The sequence below is a fragment of the Pinus tabuliformis genome, chromosome 9 (assembly GCF_031772625.1).
Source record: "Pinus tabuliformis cultivar Carrire ecotype Pingquan chromosome 9, CPIR1, whole genome shotgun sequence".
NCBI lineage: Eukaryota > Viridiplantae > Streptophyta > Pinopsida > Pinales > Pinaceae > Pinus > Pinus tabuliformis.
Window position 1 is genome coordinate 147,567,157 of NC_142307.1, and position 26,157 is coordinate 147,593,313.

The 26,157-nt window shown below is 40.4% G+C and overlaps 1 protein-coding gene across 5 annotated transcripts in view; it reads right to left on the reverse strand.

The window, feature by feature from the left end:
* The window catches only part of LOC149147539 (folylpolyglutamate synthase-like), a 592,546-nt gene that overhangs the window by 164,787 nt on the left and 401,602 nt on the right, over positions 1-26,157 (reverse strand). For all 5 annotated transcript variants that reach the window (XR_016262194.1, XR_016262193.1, XR_016262192.1 and 2 more), the window contains exons 11-13: positions 22,292-22,447; positions 21,820-22,176; positions 21,559-21,637 (exon numbers count right to left, since the gene is read on the reverse strand). Coding sequence is in view for 2 of the 5 variants with exons in the window: in XM_089437869.1 (XP_089293995.1) it covers positions 21,559-21,637; positions 21,820-22,176; positions 22,292-22,447 (592 nt within the window). In the remaining 3 variants the exon portion in view is untranslated. The remainder of the gene's footprint in view (positions 1-21,558; positions 21,638-21,819; positions 22,177-22,291; positions 22,448-26,157) is intronic.

Genomic DNA, 26,157 nt, shown 5'->3' on the forward strand with positions numbered 1-26,157 from the left:
TATTACAGATCAACAACTGAAAGAAACAAAAACAATCACACCAAATGACACTGTTATTTTTGGACCAACGTCCCCAGAAAAACCCAATGTGGGAAAACCGGTGCAACTATCTGAGGGTTTTCTTATTAAGCAATAGCAGAGTACAATCTGGGTGCCAAAACCAGCCTACCCAACAGAGAAATTCCTTGGCAGTAATACCTCTTAGTTTGAGAAAAATTTCCCGGTTGAAACCCCAGATAATCCTTTTGGCAGCTCCTCAGCTCCAATCTGCCCTAGAAGCCCCAACGTCTACCCTTTCTGGACTGCATCAGCCCCACTCTGCCCAGCGCTGGCCCTGCGTCACCCTAAATGGGTCTGCGTCAGCCTCCCGACCCTCTGCATCAACAATGCTGGCCTCTCTGAGGTTCTGTGTGAGCCCTGGCTGCTACTGCGTCACTCTCTCTGGCTACTTGCCGCTCTTCCGACACTATCTCTGCCTCTCTGTCTCTTTGTACTCAATGCCCCTCAACTCCAACTCCGATCACTAATTCTATTTCTCTTAGCAAACCCCGCTCTAGAGAATAGAATTACTGATCATCTGGTGTACTCTCCAAGTGACCCTCAAGCCTCCTCTTATACCTTTCTCGTTGACATATCAATGGCCGAGATTAAGTCCCTAATCAACGACTAAGATTAGATCTGGCTTGATCCATGTCTTTTGGACCATTCTAACAACGTTTTATATTAATCCACATTAATATTTTAATTTCCCTAAGTTTAGACTTAGGGACTCCATTAAAAATATTAATTATTTTAGTATCCCCTGAACTGTTTACAATCTGCCCAAACCCTTTCTGGGTATTGGAGATATCATGTGCCCCAACCTCTCCACCAAATTTCGTAGCTAGAGCACATTCGATGCTACGCCAAATCAACACTCCCTCTTAGCGAGGAGTGTGCTCTAGTGATACTTCTCACTGAGTATCACCCTAATCATCCAGCATCGGTTCGTATGCTGATGCTAGGCTTGCTGCCCACCATCCTCTGCACTGTTGTATCTTGTACTGCTACCCATGGTTCTGCCACTGCCACTGCTGCATCTGTACGACAACTCCCTATGCATCCGTGCTGCTGCTGGTCCTTTCTCCCAACACTGCATCTGCACTGCACCTCCTCTCATCATGTTGCATCGTGCTGCCCACTGCTGCACTGCTACTCAGTTACTGAGAAGTAAGTAACTGATCTCCCAACTCTAACCTCCTTGTTGGGCTAGAGACCCTCCTGATGCTGAAGCTGCCTCAAGTGCTCCCTCTCTGACCTCTGCGTTGCTGCAACAACTCCCTGCATCTCGCACCATTGCACACATTTCTATGCCATCCTGCACTGGTGCAACACTCTTGTGCCTCTCGCATTGCTGCAACCTGCTAGCCTTGCGCTGTCTCGGGACTCCTGCACTGTAGCTCTCTCTGCTGCTCCATCCACATCCATCTCTACCCACATCAGCCAATCCTGCTACTCCTCTTTGGGGCTCCCGTAGCAAGGTCTAATCCAAGATGCTGGGTACCTCGAGGATCCTGCCCCTCATCGCCTTAGTCTGCCTGACTACAGCACGATGTCTCCCCACTTCTTCTCAAGTGGTGCGTGTGCACTCATGGCACAGTCATCATCTGTCAACACTTCCTTCTCTGCCCTTGCTGGCGCTGCCTTAGTCTCGAAAGACTCTCCCTTACTCTTCTTCCTTGGACACTGGGTCACATAATGACCCAACTCCCCATAGTGGAAGCACTTGACCTTGGAGAGATCCTTCTTCTTCCACTTCTCTTGCTTTCCCTCAGATGCTAGGGCAACATCTTCCTCCTCCTGCTTGCCTTTGATCCCCTTGCTGCTGCTACCCGTCTTCGACTGCCGTCTGATCTCTTCTTGGTGAAGAGAAACTCACATCTCATCCCAAGGTGGAAGTGTCCCTCTGCCTAGTATACTCTGGACAAATACCTCCCAATCTTCTGAGACTGCATTCAAAGCCGTCCTCACCATCAATTCCTGATCCGGCATGGCTTCTATAGCAGTCAACTGATCTCGGATCTCGTTCAATCCTCTGAGGAAGGTGTCAATCAGTTCTCCCTTCTTCATCTAATACGACCTCAGTTGATTTCCTAGTAACATTCTTCTTTGCACAGAAGTATGTTGGTACAATTTCTTGAGGGCCTCCCACATCTCGTATGCCGTTTCCTTCTCGGCAATGTGTGGTACTACATGGTCCTTGACCCCGTCAAGGATGATGCTCTTCGCCCTTGCCATTGCCTCTTCATACTTGTCGTTATCATTTGGGTCAACTGGGATAGCGATAATCTTCAAGGTGAAGTTCTTGACACGATTTTTGTCAAGTATGGATAAGATTCTGGCCTTCCAAACTGTGAAGTTCGACGCTCTGTCCAGCCTGTCCTGGTCTCTTACTCCATGTAGTGCCATGATGCTCTTCTACTTCACTCCTGAAAGTTCTCGATCTGACTCCCTCTGAGTCTCGATTTCCCTCCTGAAAATCCTTTTGCCGATGTCGAGATGCCCCCTACTCTGATCGCCTGTGCAACCGCACCACTGATCCAGGTTTTTCGGCTATAAACCTTCGGTAGCAACTCCCTCCTCTTGGCCTTGCCCTGTCAGGTACTGTTTTGACTACAGTACCTCACCAACTCCACTCTGCAATGTTCCCACAACCTTCTAAACCCAAACAACCTGATGGTGAGAGCTCCTAGGCTCTGCGCAATCCCGTCACCAGCAACCCGACCTCCTCAGCCAACTGCGTAAGCCCTCCTAGCTTTTGTGTGGATCTTCGTGAGGCTCCCTTTGCCTTCCTTAGTCTCTGCGCTGCCTCTCCCTGGCTCACCCTTGATGACACAGGCATTGCGTCACCCTTCCCTTATTGCTGTTCTGCTAGAAACAGCGTCTGTCACCTCGGGAGAGTTGTTTTCTGCTGCTATTGCTCTGCTCGGTTGATGTCCCCAGTCCTCCTGTGATCTGCAATCACCCTCTGATACCATGTTGAAGTTTCTAAGCCTACCAGTTAGAAACCCTCTATGCACTTTATCTGATTTATTCCTACCTACTTGTTCCGTTACTTAATAAGTTATTTACAATGTAAATACTGAAAATAAACACTAGTGTATCCTCAACGTATTACAGATCAACGACTGAAAGAAACATAAACAATCACACCAAATGACACTGTTATTTTTGGACCAATGTCCCTGGAAAAACCCAATGTGGGAAAACCAGTGCAACTATCTGAGGGTTTTCTTATTAAGCAATATCAGAGTACAATCTGGGTGCCAAAATCGGCCTACCCAACAGAGAATTTCCTTGGCAGTAATATCTCTCAGTTTGAGACAAATTTCCCGGCTGAAACCCCGGATAATCCTTCCGGCAGCTCCTCAGTTCCAATCTGCCCCAGAAACCCCAACGTCTGCCCTTTCTGGACTGCGTTAGCTCCACTCTACCCAGCGCTGGCCCTACGTCACCTTGAATGGGTCTGCGTCAGCCTTAGGAGGCCCTGCGTCAGCCTCCTGACCCTCTACGTCAGCAACGCTGGCCTCTCTGAGGCTCTGCACAGCTCCCGACTGCCTTTGCGTGAGCCCTGACTGCTATTGCGTCACTCTCTCTGGATACTTGCTGCTCTTCCAGCACTATCTCTGCCTCTCTGTCTCTCTGTACTCAATTCCCCTTAGCTACAACTTCGATCACAGATTCTATCTCTCTTAGCAAACCCCGCTCTAGAAAATAGAATGATTGATCATCTGGTGTACTCTCCAAGTGACCCACAAGCCTCTTTTTATACCTTTCTTGTTGACATATCAACGATTGAGATTAAGTCCCTAACCAACGACTAAGATTAGATCTGGCTTGATCCATGTCTTTTGGACCATTCTAACACAATTTCATATTAATCCACATTAATATTTTATTTTCCCTAAGTTTAGACTTAGGGACTCCATTAAAAATATTCATTATTTTAGTATCTCCTGAACTGTTTAGAATCTGCCCAAAACCCTTTCTGGGTATTGGAGATCTCATATGCCCCAACCTCTCCACCAAATTTCGTGGCTAGAGCACATCTGATGCTACCCCAAATCAACAGACGACTAGGTTAGGAGGAGGGCGCTGGGCTTGAAGGCCCTAAAAAAAGTACAAACCCTCACCAAAAATTCAATTCGCTTCAAATCTTCAGTAATTTGCCCAAATCACTACAAAATCTTCAATGGCCCTGCAAAAATTTTAGAGATTAGATCTTACCCTGAAGGGGCTAGATATAGCTTTAACCGAACAAATCTTCTTGAATATCCCTTGCACTAATGAAAATAAAAGTATACAAAACCTCAATATATACAAAAATTCCAAACCACATTTGCAAAACAAGGGTTAGAAAAAATTATATATGAAAGTTATTCTACAAATAATTATTTACAAATATACAGCGCTTAAAAGATTTTTTGAAGAATTATTTTTTTTATAAAATTTGACAATGGCTAAATGTATTACGAAAGATAGATATTAACCACAGCCTTAGTGAAGTGAGAAAATCACATAAAATATCTGAAGTTCGAAAAAGGTCAGCCTATGCCCATAGTCCGTGAACTTGGAGCCCAAGGGCCAGGGAACCTGCAAACTCTATATATTTCTCAAGAAAAAATTGCTAGATCATACAATGAATCGGATCACTTAAGATAAGCCCAAAACTTACTAATAAAATGTTCCTATCATCTACAAATGAAATAACAATTCATATAATATTTGAAGCACAATATATGAAAGCACATACCTAACACATACCATCGATCAATAAGACAAAGACAACATGAACTATACCCCAAAGTATTTTATTATGAGATTCAAATGTTCCTAGCAGAACAATGGCTTCACACCTGTTGGAAACACTGAGAGGGGGGTGAATCGGTATTCCTTAGCAATTAGCACTTTTAAATCTTTTCAGAGCATTAGTTAATCTTCAATTATTATTAATGTTTATGCAGTAATAAAATTAAATAAAAGAACACAGTAGACACAAGAATTTTAGGTGGAAAACCCCCTCTGGGTCAAAAACCACCAAACGCTTTTCTAATAAATTCTTTAATCTTCAACCCCCAATTGAAATGAAAGCAATAACTTCCTAGAATTCTAGAAAATCATTCTTCTCCAGCTTCCACTGGAAGGATGCCCCAACGCCCTGGTTTCTTTAGTAGTCAACTGAATGGATGTCCCAACATCCTAGCAAGCCACAACTCGCCCTAGCACCACCCTACCACCCTGAAGTGTTCATAGGCCCCAACTTGTAGGCGACTTCATACACCTACCTAGCACCTCCCTATAAGACAAGACTGTGAATTCCCAAACCAGGGACAACAATCCATGATACAATAAGATGTACAATGATTTTTGTGTACTTGACCAAATACCCAATCACTCTATGACCTGCAACCCAACCATGACATCATCCCAAAAATTAAAGTCAAAAAGGTGAAAAATAAAAATAAAAATAAACTAAATCCAAATTTTTTATTTTTGTTGAAGTCCTAAGTTAAAATTTAATGAAACTAATAAATATATACATCCTAACCATTTATATACCTAAAACTAAACCATGCATATATATCATAATCCTAACCCTAACTCGTATACCTAAAATGAGAAAGTCGAATGCCTAGTTTTAAATGTGAATCAATGAGAGAGGAGATTTGTTTGCAGGTCGATGGCGGTGATAGCTGCAAGGAGAGGATGCGGGTTTGGAGATGAGGAAAGGTGCACGGGATGGACACAAGGGATAGAGCTGCGATGGAGCCGAGGAAGAGGAGACAGCGTGGGTAGTTTTAGGGATTGATTGCAGGTCGAAGAGGTAGCGTGGAAGGGTTGGAGCTGTGTAGGATTTGCTTGGCAAGATGCGTGGGGTAGCACACAGATGGAGGGATGAAGGAGGGATTGCGGGCTGAGCGGAAGGGAGGAGGACGCAAATAGGAGGCCGAGGGTTTGAGGAATGCGTGAGGGGTGAACGCAGAAGGGTTTAGATAGGCACAGAGAGGGCAGCGTATTTGTTTTTTGTTTTTTTTATTTGTTTATAGGTTTATGGTGAAAGGGGAAACGTGCAGAGGATAGAGGGCTAGGCTGGACGATCTGGCGACGCGGAGAGCGAATGAAGAGGCTGCAAGGGTATGGCTGCCAGCGTATGTTGTTTGGACAGGAGACGAGGCTGCGATGGTGAAGAGAGCTAGACAGAGGAAATGGCTGCGTGGAGCAGAGGAAGATAGGCAGGGAACATAAAAAGGAGGACACAGGTTTGGAGCAGAAAAATGTGTGGAAGGGTTTGGCAGCCAAATAAGAAATACAGATTTGATGGGTATCAGGAGCAGTTAGGGTTTTACACAGTTCGCCCAATATTTTCAAAATTTTCCGGCAACAAAAAATGAAAGCACCAGGGAGACAGGTGGTCTAGAAACCCCTCAAAATCTTCCAGAAATCCTTGATCAAAATCTCAAATTTATACTTCAGATTTGTTACTTGGAACACTTATAAAATTGTCTCCAGATAAAAAAACAAAATTTTAAACCCAGAACTGCAGAAATGATGTCGTTGCAAGAGATGGTTCTGAGGCCAGATCTTACCCTCCGGGGCCTAGATTTGGCTTCAAAATCGAACTTCACCTTCAGATTTGCAACCTGTTCCTAAAAACACAAACACCCAGAATCTTGATATACTAAAAAAAAGAAACCCCAGAAACCCTAAGTTAGAAAAATAAAAATAAAAATTACAGATCTATGCATAGGAGTAGCAGATCTACCAGATCTGGCGAGTGTGAGTCTAACTCCACTCTTAGATCTGATAATCTGAGGCTCTAAAAAGCGAAATTTATCAATTTCGCACATAATTTTTTTTAAAATTTTAAATCTAAAGGGAGGTGCTTTGCCAAAAACCCTTCATGCATCAACAATGAAATTTTTAATGATAAGCCCGGGATTCAATCAAGCTGGGCTCTTCAGAAATGCCAATCGGGAGTTGCCTGTTCCAACTGAAAACTTCCCCGAACGCCCGATGATTTCAAAATCAAGAATTTCCTGCACAACTCAATTCAACCATTAACGTAGAGCAAAAAAACAATAATCAAATTCAGATCTAATAGAGATACTTGCCATTATATCCAGAAATTAAATTACCATTCAAACCCCAGTGATCAAGAAAGATACTTGTGCTTAATTCACTCTTTAGAAAGCTATTATCAATGGCTGAAAATGAAATCTATGCATAAAAATAGCACATCTTACATCATTCCCATGAAGAGTAACACCAACAGAAATTAACCCCAAAGTCTTTCTTTATTGCTCATGAAAAAATATTACAAGAGAGCTTTCACTTAGCACACAACTCAAAGATCGAATGATCTCAACTGACAACTGACCCCCTATTTAAAGATGAATTTCCCAACGGCTAGTTCGAGTGATCCTTGTCAAAGCGATCTCGACCGTTGATGAGGATCAAAAGTTCTTTTAATCTCATCCGTCGAAATTTTAAATATTGAGGGAATTTCGAATTTTTCAATTAAATACATTTTAATATATTCAAAAATTAAAATTTTGCATTTATTTCCTCAAAACTTTGACTTTGACTTAACCCCAGGGACCTAAGACATAAAATTTAGCAAAACAATCAACTAACCTTAGTCCCTAGACTAGTTAAGATTTAATTTTTTAAAGGACCCACGAATTTTACCTCTGGAAAATTTAAATTTACTTAGGACCTAGGACCTATGAGGGGATAAATTATTTTTCTAACCCTCAAGACATTTTATATCATGATTTTTACATTTTTACATCTCAAGGGGGAAAACCCATTTGAATAAGACCCTCACAGACTACCCAGTTCTGCAACACAAATATAATCTAGCAGATCAGGCAATTTGCAATAAAATAACTTAATCAAATAGTTAGGATTATTCCAAAATCACTTTTACATAGACTTGATCTAGCACATTAGGACTCCCCTAACATTCCGGTGACAAAATCCATTCCGGCATTGGGGTAACGCTAAAGGAAAACTCTGCCGATTATGGATCGGTGAGACAAAAAACCTTCCGGAATGTAGATCGTCATCAAAAAATTAGGTTTACCTAGGCAATTACATATACGACACGGATCTACTAAGATTATTTACAATTTACACATGCAGAAAGGGTTTACAATATAACATGATCAGGCTGATGATGATAGTCGAATGGCATGGACACGTTGATCAAGCTCTATCCCTTTTGCGAAAAAAGGGGGTGTACTACTATGGGTCGTTGACACGTAGTGGTCAACAAGCCCAAAAGGCTTGATGCTTGGGAGAGAAGGCCCTTCGAGGGCTAGCGGCCCTAAAGGGTTGTTGTGGTCCTCACAAGGGCCACGACTAAGGAAAAGAAGGTTGAAAGAGGAGGCTGAGGCCTCTAGGCCTTACGACCAGGCCTAAAAAGGCCCTAAAACTTAGATGCTAGGGCAAGGAGGGGAGGCCGAGGACCCTAAAGGGGACGACCAGCTCAGAAAGGCCCTAAAAAGATGACAAAGGAGGCTTTTAGGCTGATGCAAGGGGGGAAGAGGCTAACGCTGACCCTATATGGGCTAGATTAGGGCCCAAGAAGGCTGAAAAATGAAACCACAACTTTAGAAAAATTAATCTCCTTCAGATCTGCAATTTTGTTCAATTTTTTCAATGGCTGATCTTGCAAAAAAAATTGTAGACTAGATCTTATCCTCAAAGGCCTAGATCTAGCTCTATTCCAGCGTTCTCCACTTGATCTCACCTGCACAAATAGATTTACAAATAGCCAAAACCCCAATATGTACATAAATTTTAAAACCCCAATTAATAGAAACAATATACAAAATAATTTTACAAATTTATTTACAAATATACAATGCTTGAAAGAAATTTTGAAAGATTTTTTTATGGAGTTCTTCTTTGATAAATGGCTAATAATACTTTCAAAAATTTAATGCATACTATAACCTTAGTGAAGTTAGATCAACCATATAAATATCTGGAGTCCAAACAAGGTCAGTTCATGCCCACAGTTTGTGAACTTGGGGACTAAAGAATAGGGAACCTGCAAACACTATATATTTTTCTCAAGAAAATTTGTTAGACATATGGCGAACGAAATCATCTAAGATAAACCCAGAATCTATCAATATAATGATTTTATGCCCATCTAATGAAAAACAAATTTTAAAATTAAAAAGCACAATATAGGAAAGCCCGTACCTAGCACATACCACAAATCAATGAACACTGAACACCATGAACTGCACCCCAAAGTTTTTATTATGATTCAAATAAATGTTCCCAATGGGACTGTAGTGTTACATCAATTTTCTGCAACGGTTTCTTAGCCAAACATCAAATGGCTTTTGACACAAATGACTCTCTAATTTATAGATAAATCTTCCAAGTGGAAAAATAATGGCTAGTTGGCTTGATACTCGTCAAAATAATATTGGCCGTTGATAAATCCTTGATGATCTTTTAATCTTAGCCGTTGAAAACATTTTTTTGAGGAATTTTGGAATTTTTCATTAAATCCCTTTTTTATTAGCTCAAAATAATTAATTTTGAGCTAATTTCCTCAAAAAATTGACTTTGACTTAACCACCAAAGTCCAAGAGTCCAATTTTTCTTGAAATATCCAATATTCCCTTGGTGGAGACCTTCAAAAATTAATTCTTTTGAGACCCACGAATTTTTTCACTTGGAGAATTTAATTTCTCTAGACATTTAATTTTGACTATAATTAATTAAATTTCTGGCTTAGGATTTTAATTTATTTTTTCCAGAAAATTTAATTAATTGACACTTGAGGGGATTAATAATTTTTCCGCCCTCCAATATTTTAGCCATGGTGTCTAAGTATGAGGGACCATGCACTACAATATTTTTTCATAAGATTTTTACAAATTCAACCCTCAAAGAGGGAATACCTGTTCGACTTAGACCCTCAAATTACATACACAATTCTGCGACACAATGTGATCTAGTAGACCAAGTGATTTGTAATAAAATAATTTAGCCAATTAGCGTAAATTATTCCCAAATCACTTTTACATAATACTCGACTAAAACACTATGACTCACCTAAGATTTTGACAAAGAATTCCACCTTAGCTTTAGGGTGAGGCTGAAGGGAAAAACTCTGCCGACCATCTATGTTTAGAAACACAAATGAATCAGTGAGACAAAAAACCTCCTAGGATGAAATTTTCGCCCAAATAATAGGCTTATCTAGGTTGTTACATACATATACGATCTTACTAGCATGATTTACATTATAAATTTGCAAAATTGGTTTACAAAGGTTCAATAAACTGCTGATTGATGATCCGATCATTTGAAAAAATCTTTGGCATATCTGCTTCCTTGGAACTTTGACAAAATGTGTGCAACATCTGGCTCCATATGGGGACACGTTGCTTCCATGAAGTAGCGTGAGAACCCTATAATCCTGCATCCAAGAAAACAAAAGTTCATCAAATAGATATCCATTCAAAATCGAAATCATCATGTATACATAGTAAATCCTACTGGAATAGAAAAATCTACTCTAACAAAACTGAAACATAAAAGACATAACATGAATGTGTGAAATAAAACAAGCTAATCACATGAAATAAAAGAGTAGGGTTAGAGATACTATACAAACGATGCCCCATGGCATCAGATATCATCTCTGTAGTATAATTTCAGCATCTGCCCATTTGATGGCAGGTCCACAGGATCGCCTTCCAAAGCATTTAGATAAAAAGAATTTGCTCCAATGATTCCTCTGATAATATATAGTCCAAGACATAAACTATCGAACTTTCCATTGTTTCTGAGCTTCTCATTCCTGTGATCCCATAATAATACCATGTCACCAATCTGTAGAGATCTGTTTCGTACGGATTTGTTGAATCCTTCTTTAGTTCTGGCCTGACTTTGACATATGTGATCAAAAGTGTCTTTGCGGGTCTCATCAAGTTCCATTATCTGATCTATTCTTTTCTGCACTGCATCTTTGTCCTCTGTAAAATGTTGAAGGAGCTGATAAGCAGGAAGCTTGAGATGAACAGGCAAGATTACTTCAAAACCATAAACAAGCTCAAAAGGACATTTTCTGGTGGCCCTCTTCTTCGTGATCCTATCTGCCCATAATGCATACTTGATCTTACTGTCTTAAGATTGTTTATTATCCCCCACAATTTTCTTAATGATGGTTATTAAATTTTTATTGCTTGATTCGTCCAGACCATTTCTTGGGGGATAATAATTTGAAGAATGAGATATGATAATTCCATACTTGACGATGAAAGAAGAAGACTCGGAAGAGCTGAAAGCCTTGGCATTGTTAGTCGTGATTTTGGCTGGAACACCAAATCGAGTAATGATGTGATTCTCAATAAAATCCATGACAACCTTCTCAGTGGCATGCTTTGTCAAAACGACCTCAACCCACTTTGTGAAGTAATCTGTTGCAGTCAGAATCCATGAATAACCATTACTAGAATTTTGTTAAAACTTACCAATGAAATCCGACCCCCATTGTTGAAAAGGGGCTTCTGCTACGACCGATTGGAGAAGCAAGGCTACTAATTTTTGTTTCCCTGTGAAAAGCTGGCACTCTTTACAACTTCTGACAAATTTATGGACATCTAAAAAAATGGTGGGCCAATAATATCTTGCACGCAAAATCTTGTGGGTCGTGGTTTTTGTTGCGAAATGACCCCCACAAAATCCTGCATGGAACTCGGTGCTAAGCTGCCTAGCCTCATTTTCACCAACACATATGAGTATTATCCGATCAGGGTTTCTCCACCCAAGGTCATCTTTTAAAATACAATACTTGGATGCCTTTAATCTAAGAGCCCTCATTTTATGGGCTACCAAGTAATCAAGACAAGTTAGATTTGTCAAATAATAAATGATGTCCTTATACCATTTGATCCTTTCCAGTTCTCGAAGCTTGGGGGAGATAGAAGGCTCAATAACCTCATTATGGCAAACCATCTCTAAGGCTTGCTCATTACTTTCTGTCAACATTTGAGGCAATCCTTGCTCTTGATAAGCTTGGTCGGTCTAATCTCAAGATCATACTCTTGAACTTTGGTTACCCATGTAGCACGAGTTCCCAAGCAATCAATTTGAGTTAATACATCTTTGATAGATGAGTGTGGAACCAATGCAATAATATTTTAATAACCCACATATGTCTTGAAATGCTTAAGGGACTTGACTAATGCATAAGCTTGTTTTTCCATAATGCTGTATTTTAACTTTGAATTTTGCAAGGATTTGATCATGAAAGCAATTGGCTGCTCATAGCCACCTTTTTTTTTCTGCAAGAGAATATGAAAATTCCAAACTGGAATCCTATTGCAGCGACTGGAAATTATTCTCCTAATTGTTAATTTTATTTAACAATTTATTTGTTGTTTGCTACGACAAATACTGAATAAATCTCATTGCAATCTACACAAATAAAACTGCGGAAGAATAAATGCTGGAAGAAATGCTAGCAAACACATAAAAATAACACAATTATTTTTGGACAAATGTCTCCGGAAAAACCCAACTTGGGAAAACCTGCCCAACAGCTGAGGGTTTTATTATTAAGCAATAGTGAAATAATCTGAGTACAATCTGGATGCCAAATACTGGCAATCTTGCAGAGAAAATGCTGACAAGAATCTAGTGAGGAATTTTCCTCACCACATAGGAAAATACGGGCTCCGACTGCAACTCCAAGTGAGTCGTCCAAACTGCCTCTGCGCTAGCTTTGCATCACCCTAGTGCAGTCCCTTCTGCGCTCAGTCTGGATCAACCTCTCCTCAAGCTGTCTAGTCTGCTGCTGTTTGGGAAAATGTTTCTCCTAGCCCCCGAAACCTCTGTCCAGACTCTGGCATTGAAACTTGGCTTTTCCCTAGCAGAATTGAAACTGCTTCTAGAGGATACTACACTGCCCCAACGTCAGCCTCTCTATGGCTCTTCAACCTCTTTGCAAATGCACTCACCGGATCTGGAAATCTTCCTTCGGCTTCACTGTCTCTACCCCTCTCTCACTACTTCGATTTCTAGCTCTCTCTCTGTCAACTGACTGCTGCTCCTCTGGAAATCGATCTTCTCAGAAATCGAACCTCTCAAGTGTCTTCTCCATCACCACATGGACCTCCTTTTATATAACTTTGTTGGAGCACCAACGACCAAGATTAAAACTTAATCAATGTCTAGGATCATCTCTAGATAGATTCATGTGATTTTCTAAATCATTCACGCCTTGACTTAATTAACACCGATTAATTAACCATATTCCCTAAGTATAGACTTAGGAAATATTTAAAAACTAGCTAATAATCTAATTAGGTCATTTCTATGCGAAATTTCTAGAAAAGATTTTTGGGTTTTGGAGATCTCATGTATTCTAGTCTCTCCACAAAATTTGAAGGCTATAACACATCGGATGCTACAAAACTAACAGAGAACACCTGCTATAGTTTCTTCAGAAGCAAATGAAAAAATCATAAAGTCTTTTGAATAATCTAGACTAACCAAGACAGGAGCTTTGGCTATGGCATCTTTGATATTTTGAAATCCTATCTTACCTTCCGCTTTCCAAACAAACTTTGCATCTTTCTTTAGAAGACATTGTATGGGTTTAGCAATTTTAGCATAGTCTGGAATGAATCCCCTGAGGAAAATTGTCTTACCAAGGAAAGACTCCAGGGACTTAAGATTATGAAGTAATGGAATTTGTTGAATAGCCTCAACTCTTTCAGGATCAATCTTGATTCCATCTTTGGAAATGATATGTCCCAATAATTTCTCGTTGGTCACCCAAAAAACAGACTTGGCTGCGTTTAATGATATGCCAAATTCATCACATTTGTCAAAAACCTTCTTTAGATGGTTGATATGAGCTTTACCATCCTTAGAGAAAACAGTGAGGTCATCTTGATAGATCTCAATGATTTTTCCAATTAATCCCTTGAAAGCATAATCCATAGCTCTTTGAAAAGTAGCCCCTACATTTTTTAAACCAAAAGGCATTCTGAGATATTCAAAAGCACCCCAAGGTGTGGTGAAGGTGGTCTTATGCCGATCTTCATCTTTAACCCAAACTTGGTTATAACAAGAAAAACCATCTAATAATGACATAATATCGGACCCTATTGTCCTTTGCAGCATATTTTCTATGTTGGGTGTGAAAATTTCTGAATCTACACATCAGAAATCCTACTACAATCACTGATTTACCATCTCCTACTTGTTTTTACATTCAACAAGTTATTCAATTATTTAAATAGCGATGAAAACACTATTGCAAACTAAACATACATACAGATCATGAATTGAAATAAAATGAGACAAATACACAAGAGACGCCGTTATTTTTGGACAATCGTCCCCGAAAAAACCCAATTTGGGAAGACCAGTGCAACATATAGAGGGTTTGTATTATTAAGCATATTTCTGAATACAACTCGGATGCCAAATCCGGCTCACCCAACAAAGAACAAACCCGACAGAAGTACCTCTATCTAGAGACAGATGAACAAACCCCATAGGTGACTGCATTGTTCCTAGTGCTAGGCAGCGATGGCTACTTCAAGCTCTGCACTGGAACGGTGTCACCTCCTCTAGGAGCTGCAACACTGCGTCAGAGCTCTCCCTTTGAGTCACTGCGTCAAAGATCTCTCTCTACGTCACTGCATCAGAGCTCTCCCTCTGCGTCATTGTGACACTGAGAGCTCTTAGCCTCCACTGCGTCACTGAGAGCTCTTAGCCTCCATTGCGTCACTGCGTCAGAGCTCTCCTGGTGCTCCTCTGCTTCTCTGCTATGTATTCTCAGCCTTGGACTGAAGTCCCTTTGCCAAACTGCCCCTCACTGCAACTCAGATCACCTATTCGATTTTCTCAGCAAACCACGCCCCAAAAATCGAACTGACTGATCTCTCAAGTGTGTCTCCAACTGATCGTCAAGCCTCCTCTTATACTTTCCTTGTTGATGAATCAATGATCGAAATTAGGTCCCTAATCAATGGCTAAGATTAAAACAGACTCGATCCTCGTCACTCAGAAGTTTCTCACCCATATTCTTATTAATACCCATTAATATTTTTATTTTCCTAGGTTTAGACTTAGGAACCCATTAAAAATATTAATTATTTTAATAACTCCTCATTTGGGTGGAATTTCTCCAAACAATTTCTGGGTCTTGGAGATCCCATGTGTTCTAGCCCCTCCACAAAATTTCGGAGCAGAGAACATCTGATGCTACCCAAAAACAACACTCCCTCTTAGCGAGGAATGTGCTCTAGCAATACTTCTCAATAGAAGTACTAAACTGATCCACTGCATCGGTCCTCTGTGTTGTTGATGCTTGGCCTGCTGCCCTTCATCCACTTCACTGCTGCTTCCTATATTGCTGCCCATGACTCTGCCACTGCTACTGATACATCTGTACTACAACTCCCTCTCAAAATGATGCCTCATGCTACCCATAGCACTGCCACTGCTAACTGCTGCACTGCAACTTAGTTACTGAGAAGTAAGTAACTGAAACTTCACCCAAAAACTGACATGCTGGTCAGTTTGGATGCCTCGTGATGCTGAAGCTACCTCTGCTGCTAATCTGTGCTCACCCTTTGCTGCTACTGCATTGCTGCAAACTGCTTTGTGCCTCTCGCACTGCTACAACATCCATTGCACTGCCTCAGACTTTGGCACTCTAGCTTTGCCACTATCCATCACACCTCGCTCCAACCGACACCCGTCATTTTGCTACTATCGTTAAGGGCTCCCATAGCCGTATGTGATCCAAGAGTTTGGGCACCTCAAGGATCCTGCCTGTCATGTAGTCCTCTCAACTACAACTCCATGTCGCCCTACCTCTTCTCCAAGGCGCATGGGCACTCATGGCACAATCATCATCCTCGCCTTCCTTCCAGCTTTTGCTGGAGCAACGTTTGAGTCAGAAGCCTTCTCCTTGCCATTCTTCTAGGGGCACTGAGTGGCATAATCTCCAAGTTCCCCACACTTGAAGCATCTTACCTTGGAAATATCTTTCTTCTTTCTCTTTTGCTGCCATTGTTGTCCTGATGATGCGAGAGCTGCATCCTCCTCCTCCTCCTTGACTTGGGTTCCTTTGCTGCTACTCCCTTCCTTGGTCAACCTCTTGATTTCTTCTTGCCGAAGAGCTACCTACATCTCCTCCCAACTGAGGAAAGTTTCTTTGCCCAAGATGCCTTGGACAAATGTCTCCCAGTCCTTAGTGACTACATTCAAGGCAGTCCTGACCATGAACTCAAGTTCTAGTGTAGACCCCATGGAAGTCAACTAGTCAAGAATCCCTTGCAACCTGAGGAGGAAGCGATCGATCTCCTCTCCCTTCTACATCTGATACTGTCTCAGTTGATTATCCACAGGATGGAAGTGCCATGGTACAAGGTTGCCAACACCTCCCACATCTCCCTTGCTGTTTCCTTCTCAACAATGTGTGGTACTACATGATCTTTGACCCCATCTAGAATCATGCACTTGGCCTTCACCTGTGCCTCCTCATACTTCTTTTACGGTTCAATGTTGACCGAAACAACTACTTTCAAGGCATAGTCCTTGATGTGATATTTGTCTAGGATTGCCAGGATCCTGGCCTTCCAGATGACAAAATTGGAGGTTCCATCCAATCTGTCCTGATCCCTCAATCCAATGACTGCCATCTCTGCTCAAAAAATAGGACTAGTTCTCTTCTCCTTCTCCTGCTGTTAATCTAGCAAGACTCGGATCTGGATTTCTTTGGCGCTAGAAATCCTCTAAGGAACAAGCTCCTCTAGACTCCCTTTGAGTCCTGATTTCCTTCACAGAAATCCTTTGGCCAAATGGTGAATCACTCCTTTCTAATCCTCCGGCCAAATGTCAAATCACTCCTCTCCAATCCTCCTTTGCAGTTGCAACTCGGATCTAGATTTCTTTGGCCAAAAATATAGCAAGGCAGTGACTCCCTCTACCTCGACTTTGTCTCCACAGACACTGTTCTGCACTAATAGAAACAATCTCCCACTAGCTCCTTAGATCGAATCTGTTCCTCCAGCCTCGGCATCTCACTGATTCGAACTTCTCAGGCTTTGCGTTGGCCTAGAGAGCTGACATAGTCACTACGTAGGCTCCTCTCGGTTTCTGCGTCACACTCTGCAGGCTCGAAATGCTCACACAAGCACTGCGTGAGCCTCAATGTCACTTCTCTGGCTTTGCATCACTCCTGTAGTTGCTCCTCTGCCTTTGAAACAACGTTGTCACTCGAGACATCTGCTTCTTTGCAGCAAATTCTCTGGATCTCTCGGTTAGTGTCTTTAGTCTCCTATGATCTATAACGCTCTGATACCATGTGAAAATTTCTGAATCTACACATCAGAAATCCTACTACAATCATTGGTTTATCATCTCCTACTTTTTTTTACATTTAACAAGTTATTTAATTATTTAAATAGCGATGAAAACACTATTGTAGACTACACATACATACAAATCATGAACTGAAATAAAATGAGACTTGCACAGGTTTTCAGAAAATTGCACAAGAGAAAGAGATTTCAATTTCTCTATGTTGGCTTCCAGGCTTGAAGAAGAAGTGGCTTGTATGACTAGTTCTGCATCATCAAAAGTATGGTATATAAACAGTGGAGCCTTTGAGCATATGACGGGAATTAGGGAATGTTTCTCAAAATATCGAGAAGAGAAGATGAACTTTCATATCACCATGGGTAACAAGGCAAATTGTACTCCAGTAGGGAAGGGTACCATAGTTTTTCAAATAGAATCGGGAGAACGGTTCCGTGCTACAAGTGTGTTGCATGTACCAGGATTGGGGATGAACTTATGTTCCGTGTCGCAACTTCAAAGCAAGGGCTATGATGTCTATTTCATCAAGGAGAAGGTATACGTCAAACACCCACGCTGGAAAAAGAAAGTGCAAATCTGGATCAAAAGTAACAGGTTGTATAGATTACAACTAGAATCACCAATGACACTAATAGGAAGTCATGGAGACAAGGACTTGAACGAACTATGGCACAAAAGAATGGGACATTTGCACCATGGAGCTCTGAGAATTCTCAGGAGCATTGTAACAGGAGTTCTGGATCTTAGTACGAAACGAGATGATGTATGCAGAGGATGTGCTCTAGGAAAGTATGCCAAGGTAGCATTTCCTAGGAGTAGACACAGGGCCAAGAGTGTACTAGGATTGATACACTCAGATATCTGCGGACTTATGTCTGTCAAAGCTTTTAGTGGTGCCGAGTATTTCCTTACCTTCATTGATGACCACTTAAGGAAAACTTGGATTGGATTTATTTTCTGAAAACCAAGGACGAGGTTTTCTGTCGATTCAAAGAGTTCAAGGCTTTGGTGGAGAATTTGACTGGGAAGAAAATAAAATTTTTGCGCTCAGATATTGGTACAGAGTGTGTCGATAAGGACTTCACTGATTTTTGCGCTAAGGAGGGCATTAGAAGAGAGTGGATAGCTCCCTACAATCCGGAGCAGAATGGAGTAGCAGAAAGGAAGAACAAGACTATTGTAGAAGCAGCTAGGGCCATGATGTATGGTTAGGACATGCCAAATTCCTGTGGGTAGAAGCATGCAACGCAGTAGTCTATGTTCAGAACAGGACTCCTCATCGGGCATTGGGCAAGATTACTCCAGAAAAAGATTTTACACAGGGAAGACACCTAAAGTCAGTCATTTCAGGATATTTGGGAGTTTAGCATATTGCCGCATACTCGAGGAAAAGAGGAAAAAGCTGGATCAAACTACGGAAAAGGGATATCTGGTGGGATATAGCGAGAACGCTAATGTATACAAAATCTATCTTCCAGGGAGCAGGAAGGTAGTAGTTCAACGAGATCTAAAGTTCATGGAGGACATGGCTTTCAGAAAATCTCGTGACATGTCTTCCGAGGAGCAGTCAAAAGAGAAGTTGTTGGTTAAACCTCTTCAACCAATGGAAGTAAAGAATTCTTCCTCGGGTCAGGAAGATTCAAGATGAGGAGGAGGAGCTAACAGAAGCACCTGCTAGCAGAGGAAGAAGTAGTAGGGAACTTCATCAGATTCCGCGAGATGCAGAGGACTTCATTAGTGAGCCAAGAAACAATAAGAGGGAGCGAAAACAGCCAAAAAGATATCAAGGATTAGTAGCTCAGGATGGGGAGCCTATCAGTTTCCAGGAGGCAGCTCAACATCAGGTTTGGCTAGATGCGATGGTAGAGGAGTACAACTCCATTATGGTGAACGATGTCTGGGAGGTAGTGCCAAGACCTCAAGATAGGTCAGTGGTAGGTTCGAGATGGATCTACAAGATCAAATATGCTGCAGACGACAATGTTGAGAAATATAAGGCCAGGTTTGTGGCTAAGGGGTATGCTTAGAAGGAAGGAATTGACTACAAAGAGACCTTCGCCCCGGTAGCCAGGTATACATCTATTAGAACCGTGATATCTCTTGCAGCTCAGATGGGGTGGGAGATTCATCAGATGGAAAACAAGTTTTCTGAACGGGGTAATAGAAGAAGAGGTATACATTGAACAACCAGAGGGCTTTGAGACACATGAGAAGAAGTCTCATGTATGCAGGTTGAAGAAAGCCTTGTATGGGTTGACACAGGCACCTAGAGCATGGTATGGTAGAATTGATGACTACTTGTAGAATATGGGATTTGTCAAGAGTGACACGGATCCAAATCTCTACTATCTGGTTATAGAGAATGAGTTGTTGATCTTAGTATTGTATGTGGATGATCTCTTTCTGACAGAATCATCCAGGCTCAGTGGGGATTGCAGGAAGAATCTAGCCACAGAATTCGATATAAACTTCAAAAATGCATATCTCCATTTCTACAACTCGGAATTGGATGATTCTCGTTGTGTTAGATTCGTCTCGTCGAGAGCTATCATCCCCATCAATCACATGTCAATGTGCTCATGGTTTTGACCCAAACCCCAATGGGTCCAAAACCCCTACCTTGGGTTCCAAGCCGACAAGTGACTCTTGTGGTGCTTTGCCCTCCAAGCCCCGAATCTTAGGGCTTGAAGTACCTCCCAAGCTACTCAAAATCAACATTTTCTTCAAGGGTCAAATCTAATCTAGCCCTCCATGCTGCAAAGTTGGAGGCATTATTGAACTTTTCTTCGGTCTTGAAGTAGGAGGAAGTCATTTTGCCCAACAAAATGATCTCCAATCAGCAAAAAGAGTGTCTCCAAGGGGTGCTCTCTGGTCTCCTTAGGCTAACCTTCACCTCAACTCCGATACCATATTAATTTTCCACAGTGTTCTATGCTGTTATAATCACTTTAAACAATTTCTTCCAATTTCAATCACCCCAATAACAGATAACCAATTATGGATAGAACAGTAAACAATAAATGCACAATAGAAGATAGCCAAGCACAATGAAACACAAAGACTTGGTCAAAAACCAGGGAAAACCTCACAATGGGGAAAACCTTTTGATCAATTCTTCTTCTATTAGTCAATCAATGTTTAGCATGATATACATCAGTTCAATAGTACATCCAAGAACCAGTCAAAGTCAAGCTTTGACTTCCCAATTCAACCAATCCAAAAAAATCCAATAATGAGAGATAAAGTCAAATCTGGTCAAAATATCAGTCTGCAAAATTTTCAGCATGTGGAGGAACAGTCAATGGTCTGCCCTAACCAGTCAAAGTCAATGGACCAGCTGCTCAGAAAAGTTTGGTCAGCCCTAAATTCGGCCTTCCTTCCTCAGTCAAACTCAGTCAAAACAGATTCAAAATATCCTTCTGCAATTTGGTCAAACTTCCACAATCAACCTGCAATCAAAACCAGTCGAAGTGGCCAAAACAGTTTGGTCAACCCAGAAATAAATTTGGTCAAAGTCTCCCTCCAAGAACTCGGTCAAAGCAGCAGAAGAAGAACTCGGTCAACGGAAGTCAATGCAGGTCAGAATAGTGCAAAACAGAAAGTCAACGCAAGTCAAAACATAACTTTCTATCTCCTCTTCGCATGTGTGAACTCAGCCTGCAATTTCAGAGATGATTTGATGCCTGATGTGATGTCCAAAATTCAAATGAGAGGTCAAAGTCATTTTATGTGACTTTGGACGGTCAATTTTTGAATTGAGGTCGACTTGACTTTTTGAGGTTTACTTGGTCAAGGATCAAAAATTAAGTTTCTCCATCGCTTTTAAAGGTGACATTCGGACCATAGTTGCCAATTCTCAATATTGTGTTCCTCTTACAAGCTATACTTATTTTCACCATGATGGAGGTGACACATATGCAGAGTATTGAAGTATTATCCATTTTTTTAAGGAGATGACTCTAGATGTATCGTGTTGCTCTTGCAGGCTATAGCTGTTCTTATCATGTCGAAGGTGATTTATATACAGAGAATTGAAGTATTATCCAGTTTTCAAGATAATAAGAAAGGATGTGCTATTGATGGGAAAGAGACCTATTTCAATTGGGTTCAAAAAATGGATTACAAATTGAATTACAATACCATGTAAAGAACACGTATGGAAAAGGCGAGGAAGAAGTAACTGTGGGTCCCTCTCGGCCATGCAGTTAAATATGAGAATCTGGAGACAAACAACAGAAAAAATTGACCATCAAACTCAACTTAAGGTGTGATTTTCATATCACTAAGACATGCAAGATTGTCACTTCTGGAACTGGCATTATGATAGTGAAGCCAAATAGTTCTTACATGAATATACAAAGAAAGTGGAATATTAAGCAACCAGGTAGGTCAGAAACTGACCTGTTTTGAATTATTGCTGAAATTTTCTTTACTATGGAACTGCTGCTCTAAATCTGGCAATAGACTACTGTAGCCATTTTCAGTTTCATTGAACACTTCCCCAGCCTCACTAATTGACTGTTTTTCCTTTTTTATAGCTTGTGAAAACCACTTTGCACATTCGTCCATGCTTTCTGGACTGTGTGCTCCATCCAAATAGAAACACAGCTCACCAGCATCAGCAATTCCAGCTTCTCCCTCACTATGCTGTTGAAAAGATCTTGTATACGGATCATGAATAACCTGTGAACGACCTGGAAAATTGGTTGTGACAAGCCCTTTAATGAAGGGCTTTGGCAAGTATCTGTCATCATCTACCTGGACCGTGAAAAACATGCCTCATGTTAGGGAAGGACCATTTGTTTACAACCTTAACAACGACACATCCACACAAATAAAAACCACAATTTGTACAAAGGCCACATCAACGAACACTCTCCAACAGATCAGAATGTCCAGTTCTGCTAAGCCAAGTACGACAGAGGGCAACAGCTAGGCCTGCATTTATATACTGATGATCACCAGCCAAGCTTAGCTTCAAACCACCCAGTGTAGTAGCATCTAATGGTGATGCTAATTGGAGAGGAATCTGTACCACATAAATAGAACCTTCATCAACAATGTTACAGCCATAAAATATTTTCAAGAATTAGGAAAACAGCTTACAACAAAAAGATGACACTTATTGAACCAAATGTAACTACTGGTGCAAGAAACATTCAACCTCCTGTACTATTACATGATTGAATCATTGATGTTCATCTCAAAGGTGAAGATAGTGTTTCCTTAAATAAGAAACAGATAAGTGGATAATTATTGATGTAGAAACAGAGAAGACTGCACACATAAATAAAATGATTATTAACAGAGATTCCTATACCAAGTCTTCCTTATGACGTTACTACCCTCATGGTCAACAATTAATGCTTTTATAAGCTATAAATCTATTAGATAATGAGCCTCATTATTACATTTATAGTCATTACATGAATGGTGCAGTCATTGCTGATGTTATGTAAAAATTAGTTAAAATAAGCAAAAGGGCATGATCACAGATCATGCCATTAACCAAGGGCACCAAAGGCAGTATAAAGCCAGGGGCCTCTCACAAATTGTAACATCACCAATTCAATTATTAATAATATATATATCATTGCTGTTAATTGCTGAGTTTTGGTGCTTCATGTGGTATCAGAGCTTGAGCTTCATGACATTACGTTGATAGAAGTAGCAAGACAAAAGGCAAAAGCTGCCAAAAAGAAATTTGACAAGATACTGTGGTCAAAGGCTGAAAGAGTATATTCGAGACGAAGATTTCCCCAGTCTGCAAATACCGATAACACAAAATATGTTCCACCTCATCTTCGTGAAGGAGAAAAAACTATCATGGAAATGCAAAGGATGAAAGAGGGCAAATGTAAATGCTGTAGCGAAAAATGGGACCTGTTGACCTCTACCGGTCAACTACCCATGCAGTACACCCCCTTTTTCTTTGCAAGAAAAGGGCAGCACCTGATCAGCGTGTCCGTGCCATCCAGCAGTCATCAGCAGCTTGATCAATCTAATTGTAAACCCAGTCTGCATGTATTAATTGTAAATAATCTTAGCAGATATGAGTCGTGTATGTGAATTGCCTAGGTGGACCTAACTTTCTAGTGGTAATCTACGTCCCGGAAGGTTTTTTGTCTCACCGATCCATGGATCGGCAGAGTTTTCCTTCAAACCTGACCCCAAAGCCGGGATGGATTTTGTCATTGGAATTTTAGGAGAATCCTAGTGTGTTGATCTGCTAGATTATAGTTGTGTCGCAGAACTGGGAGATTTGTGAGGGTCTATGTTAAAGGGGTTTTTTCCCTTAAGATGTAAATTGTAAAAGTCATGATGTAATGTGTCTTGAGGGTTGAAAATGTTTTAAATCCCCTCGTGAGTCCTAAGTCCTAGGTCCTAGGTGATGTTTCCAAAGGCTTAGTTCGATGATCCATTTAAAAAATGAAATAAAATAATTAAGAAATTTAAAAATTTAAAAAATGAAATAAAATAATAAATAATAAAAAATTTAAAAATTTAAAAATTTTAAAAATGAAATAAATAAAAAATAATAAAAAATTTAAAAATTTAAAAAATTTAAAAAATAAAATAAAATAATAAATAATAAAAAATTTAAAAAAATTTAAAAAATGAAATTGAATAAATCGACGGATGAGATCAAGAGATGTCTTGATCCTCATCAACGGTCGAGATCATTTCTACATGGATCATTCGAACTAGCCGTTGGGATCATTTCCTTTATATAGGGTCTTAGGTGGTCATTTCAGATCATTGGATCTGTGAGTCTTGTGCTGAAGAAGCTCTCTTGTAAATCTGTTTCTGGTTAATAAAAGAAGACTTTGGGGTCCATATCTTGCTGGTGTTACTCTCTTGAAATGCTGTGAGATTGTTTTAGTTTCTGCATATTTTATTTTCAGTCATTGATAATAGCTTTTTTAAGAGTATTGTGAGCACAGGTATCTTGTTCACTTGCTAGGGTTTGGGTGCTGTTAGGGTTTCTGAAGTAATGGCAGGGATCTCCATTACTCCCTGAGATCTAGCAGCATTTTTGCCCTCTTTACTGATGGTTGTTTCTGAGCTGTGCAGAAAAACCCTTATTGAAGAAGATTTGGTGGGCATTAGGGGAAGTTCTCGGCTGAACCAGCCAACTCCCGCAAGCATTTTTTGTTGAGCCCAGTTGGATTTGATCCTGGGTTTATCATTCGGTTTATTTATCTGATTTGCATGAGACTTTCTGAAGTTCTTCACAGTGACAAATCTGAAATTTTCGTTTCTTTAAAATATTTCCGTTCTTATTGCTGAATCTGGCTGTTAAGGGGCCAAATCTGTACATTAAATTAGCTGATCTAGATTTTTCAAATTTTTGCTTTATGCAGTTTTCATTAGGGTTTTGTTTTTCTTTTGCGTTTGCAGGTATAGGATTTTGTCTCTTTGCAATTGCAGGGCCGCCGTCAATCTCCTTGCCCACTGCACCTGTAAATGATAAACGCCAATCCGATCACAATGTCTGCGTATTTCCTTTAATTGATTTGAAAGCCAGGAAATGTTTCCAAGGCGTGGTTCGCTCAGCGTATGTATCTTCCTGAGATTTGATTTACACAACCGATCTAAACCCTATGCTGTCGAAGGTATACACGGACAGGGTTCTTCAATTCTCAGCGTAAATGAATTCTGGGTTTGATGGTACGTTCGGAGGTGTAAAGCTAAAACGCCAGAGTCTCCATGAGATTCGCGACAGTGTAATTGAAAGCTTCAATATCATTGCTGCTCTTAACATTCTCAAGAGCGTAGGAAACTTTGGTATCGAGATCAGAGAAGAAACCGTAATTCTCATAGCAAATGAAGCAGAATTCCAACTGAACACGAGCGCCTATAGCGTTTGGGCAGTCTTGATAGGCCATTTGTGAGGCTGCAGCGGAACAGCTTTGGCAGTCGCTGTGAGAGACGTCGGGCCTGCATTTCACAAGGCCGTAGACTCCACCATAAGTATATGTTGCCAATACGTCATTGTGGGCGGCGGTTTTCACGACGGATTGCAATACCATATTGACGTTGCTCTCGTATTTACTGCCATTGCTGTATTTATTTACGTTGCAGAGACCATAAATAAAAGGATCGGATTGCCCATCGACAGGTAAATCGCCAGACGGGACAGAAATATTCTCAGTTCAGCGCATCATATCATCGTGTAGCCATTTCCCTTGGACATCTGAAATCGATCCATCCCCGCGTGCTTTAAATCGTTCCCTGGTCGAAGGTTTTCCGCGTTAAATTTTTTCATTGACTGGGTCAGGTATCATCGTTTCAACTCAGTGGGTCATTTTATATGCATTTGCGTCTTGATTAGCATTAGTGTTGACGGCTCAGTGTTCAGGCAGTTACGCTAGGACAGTCACGATTTCGATTTTGATTTTTTTTTTTTTTTTTAGATTTAGTTTATAACTTTTTGCCTAGTTTAATTTATGAATGAATTTTTGTTATGTTATCTTTTGGGCTTTGATGTGAATAAACAAAATATAAAATATAAAAAGGTTAATTTTTTTTATTTAGATTTGTTTTAGTTAGTTTTTGTGTTAGCCTTAGTTTCATTTTTATTTTTTTTATATAGTTAGATTTTAGATTTAAGGAGATTTAAATTTTTTAATTAACTTTTGATTAAGTATTTTTTTTTTAAATAAAAAATAAAAAAAAATAATAAAATAATAAAAAGCATTTATTTAAATTAATTTAGGTTTAGTTTTATTTGTAATA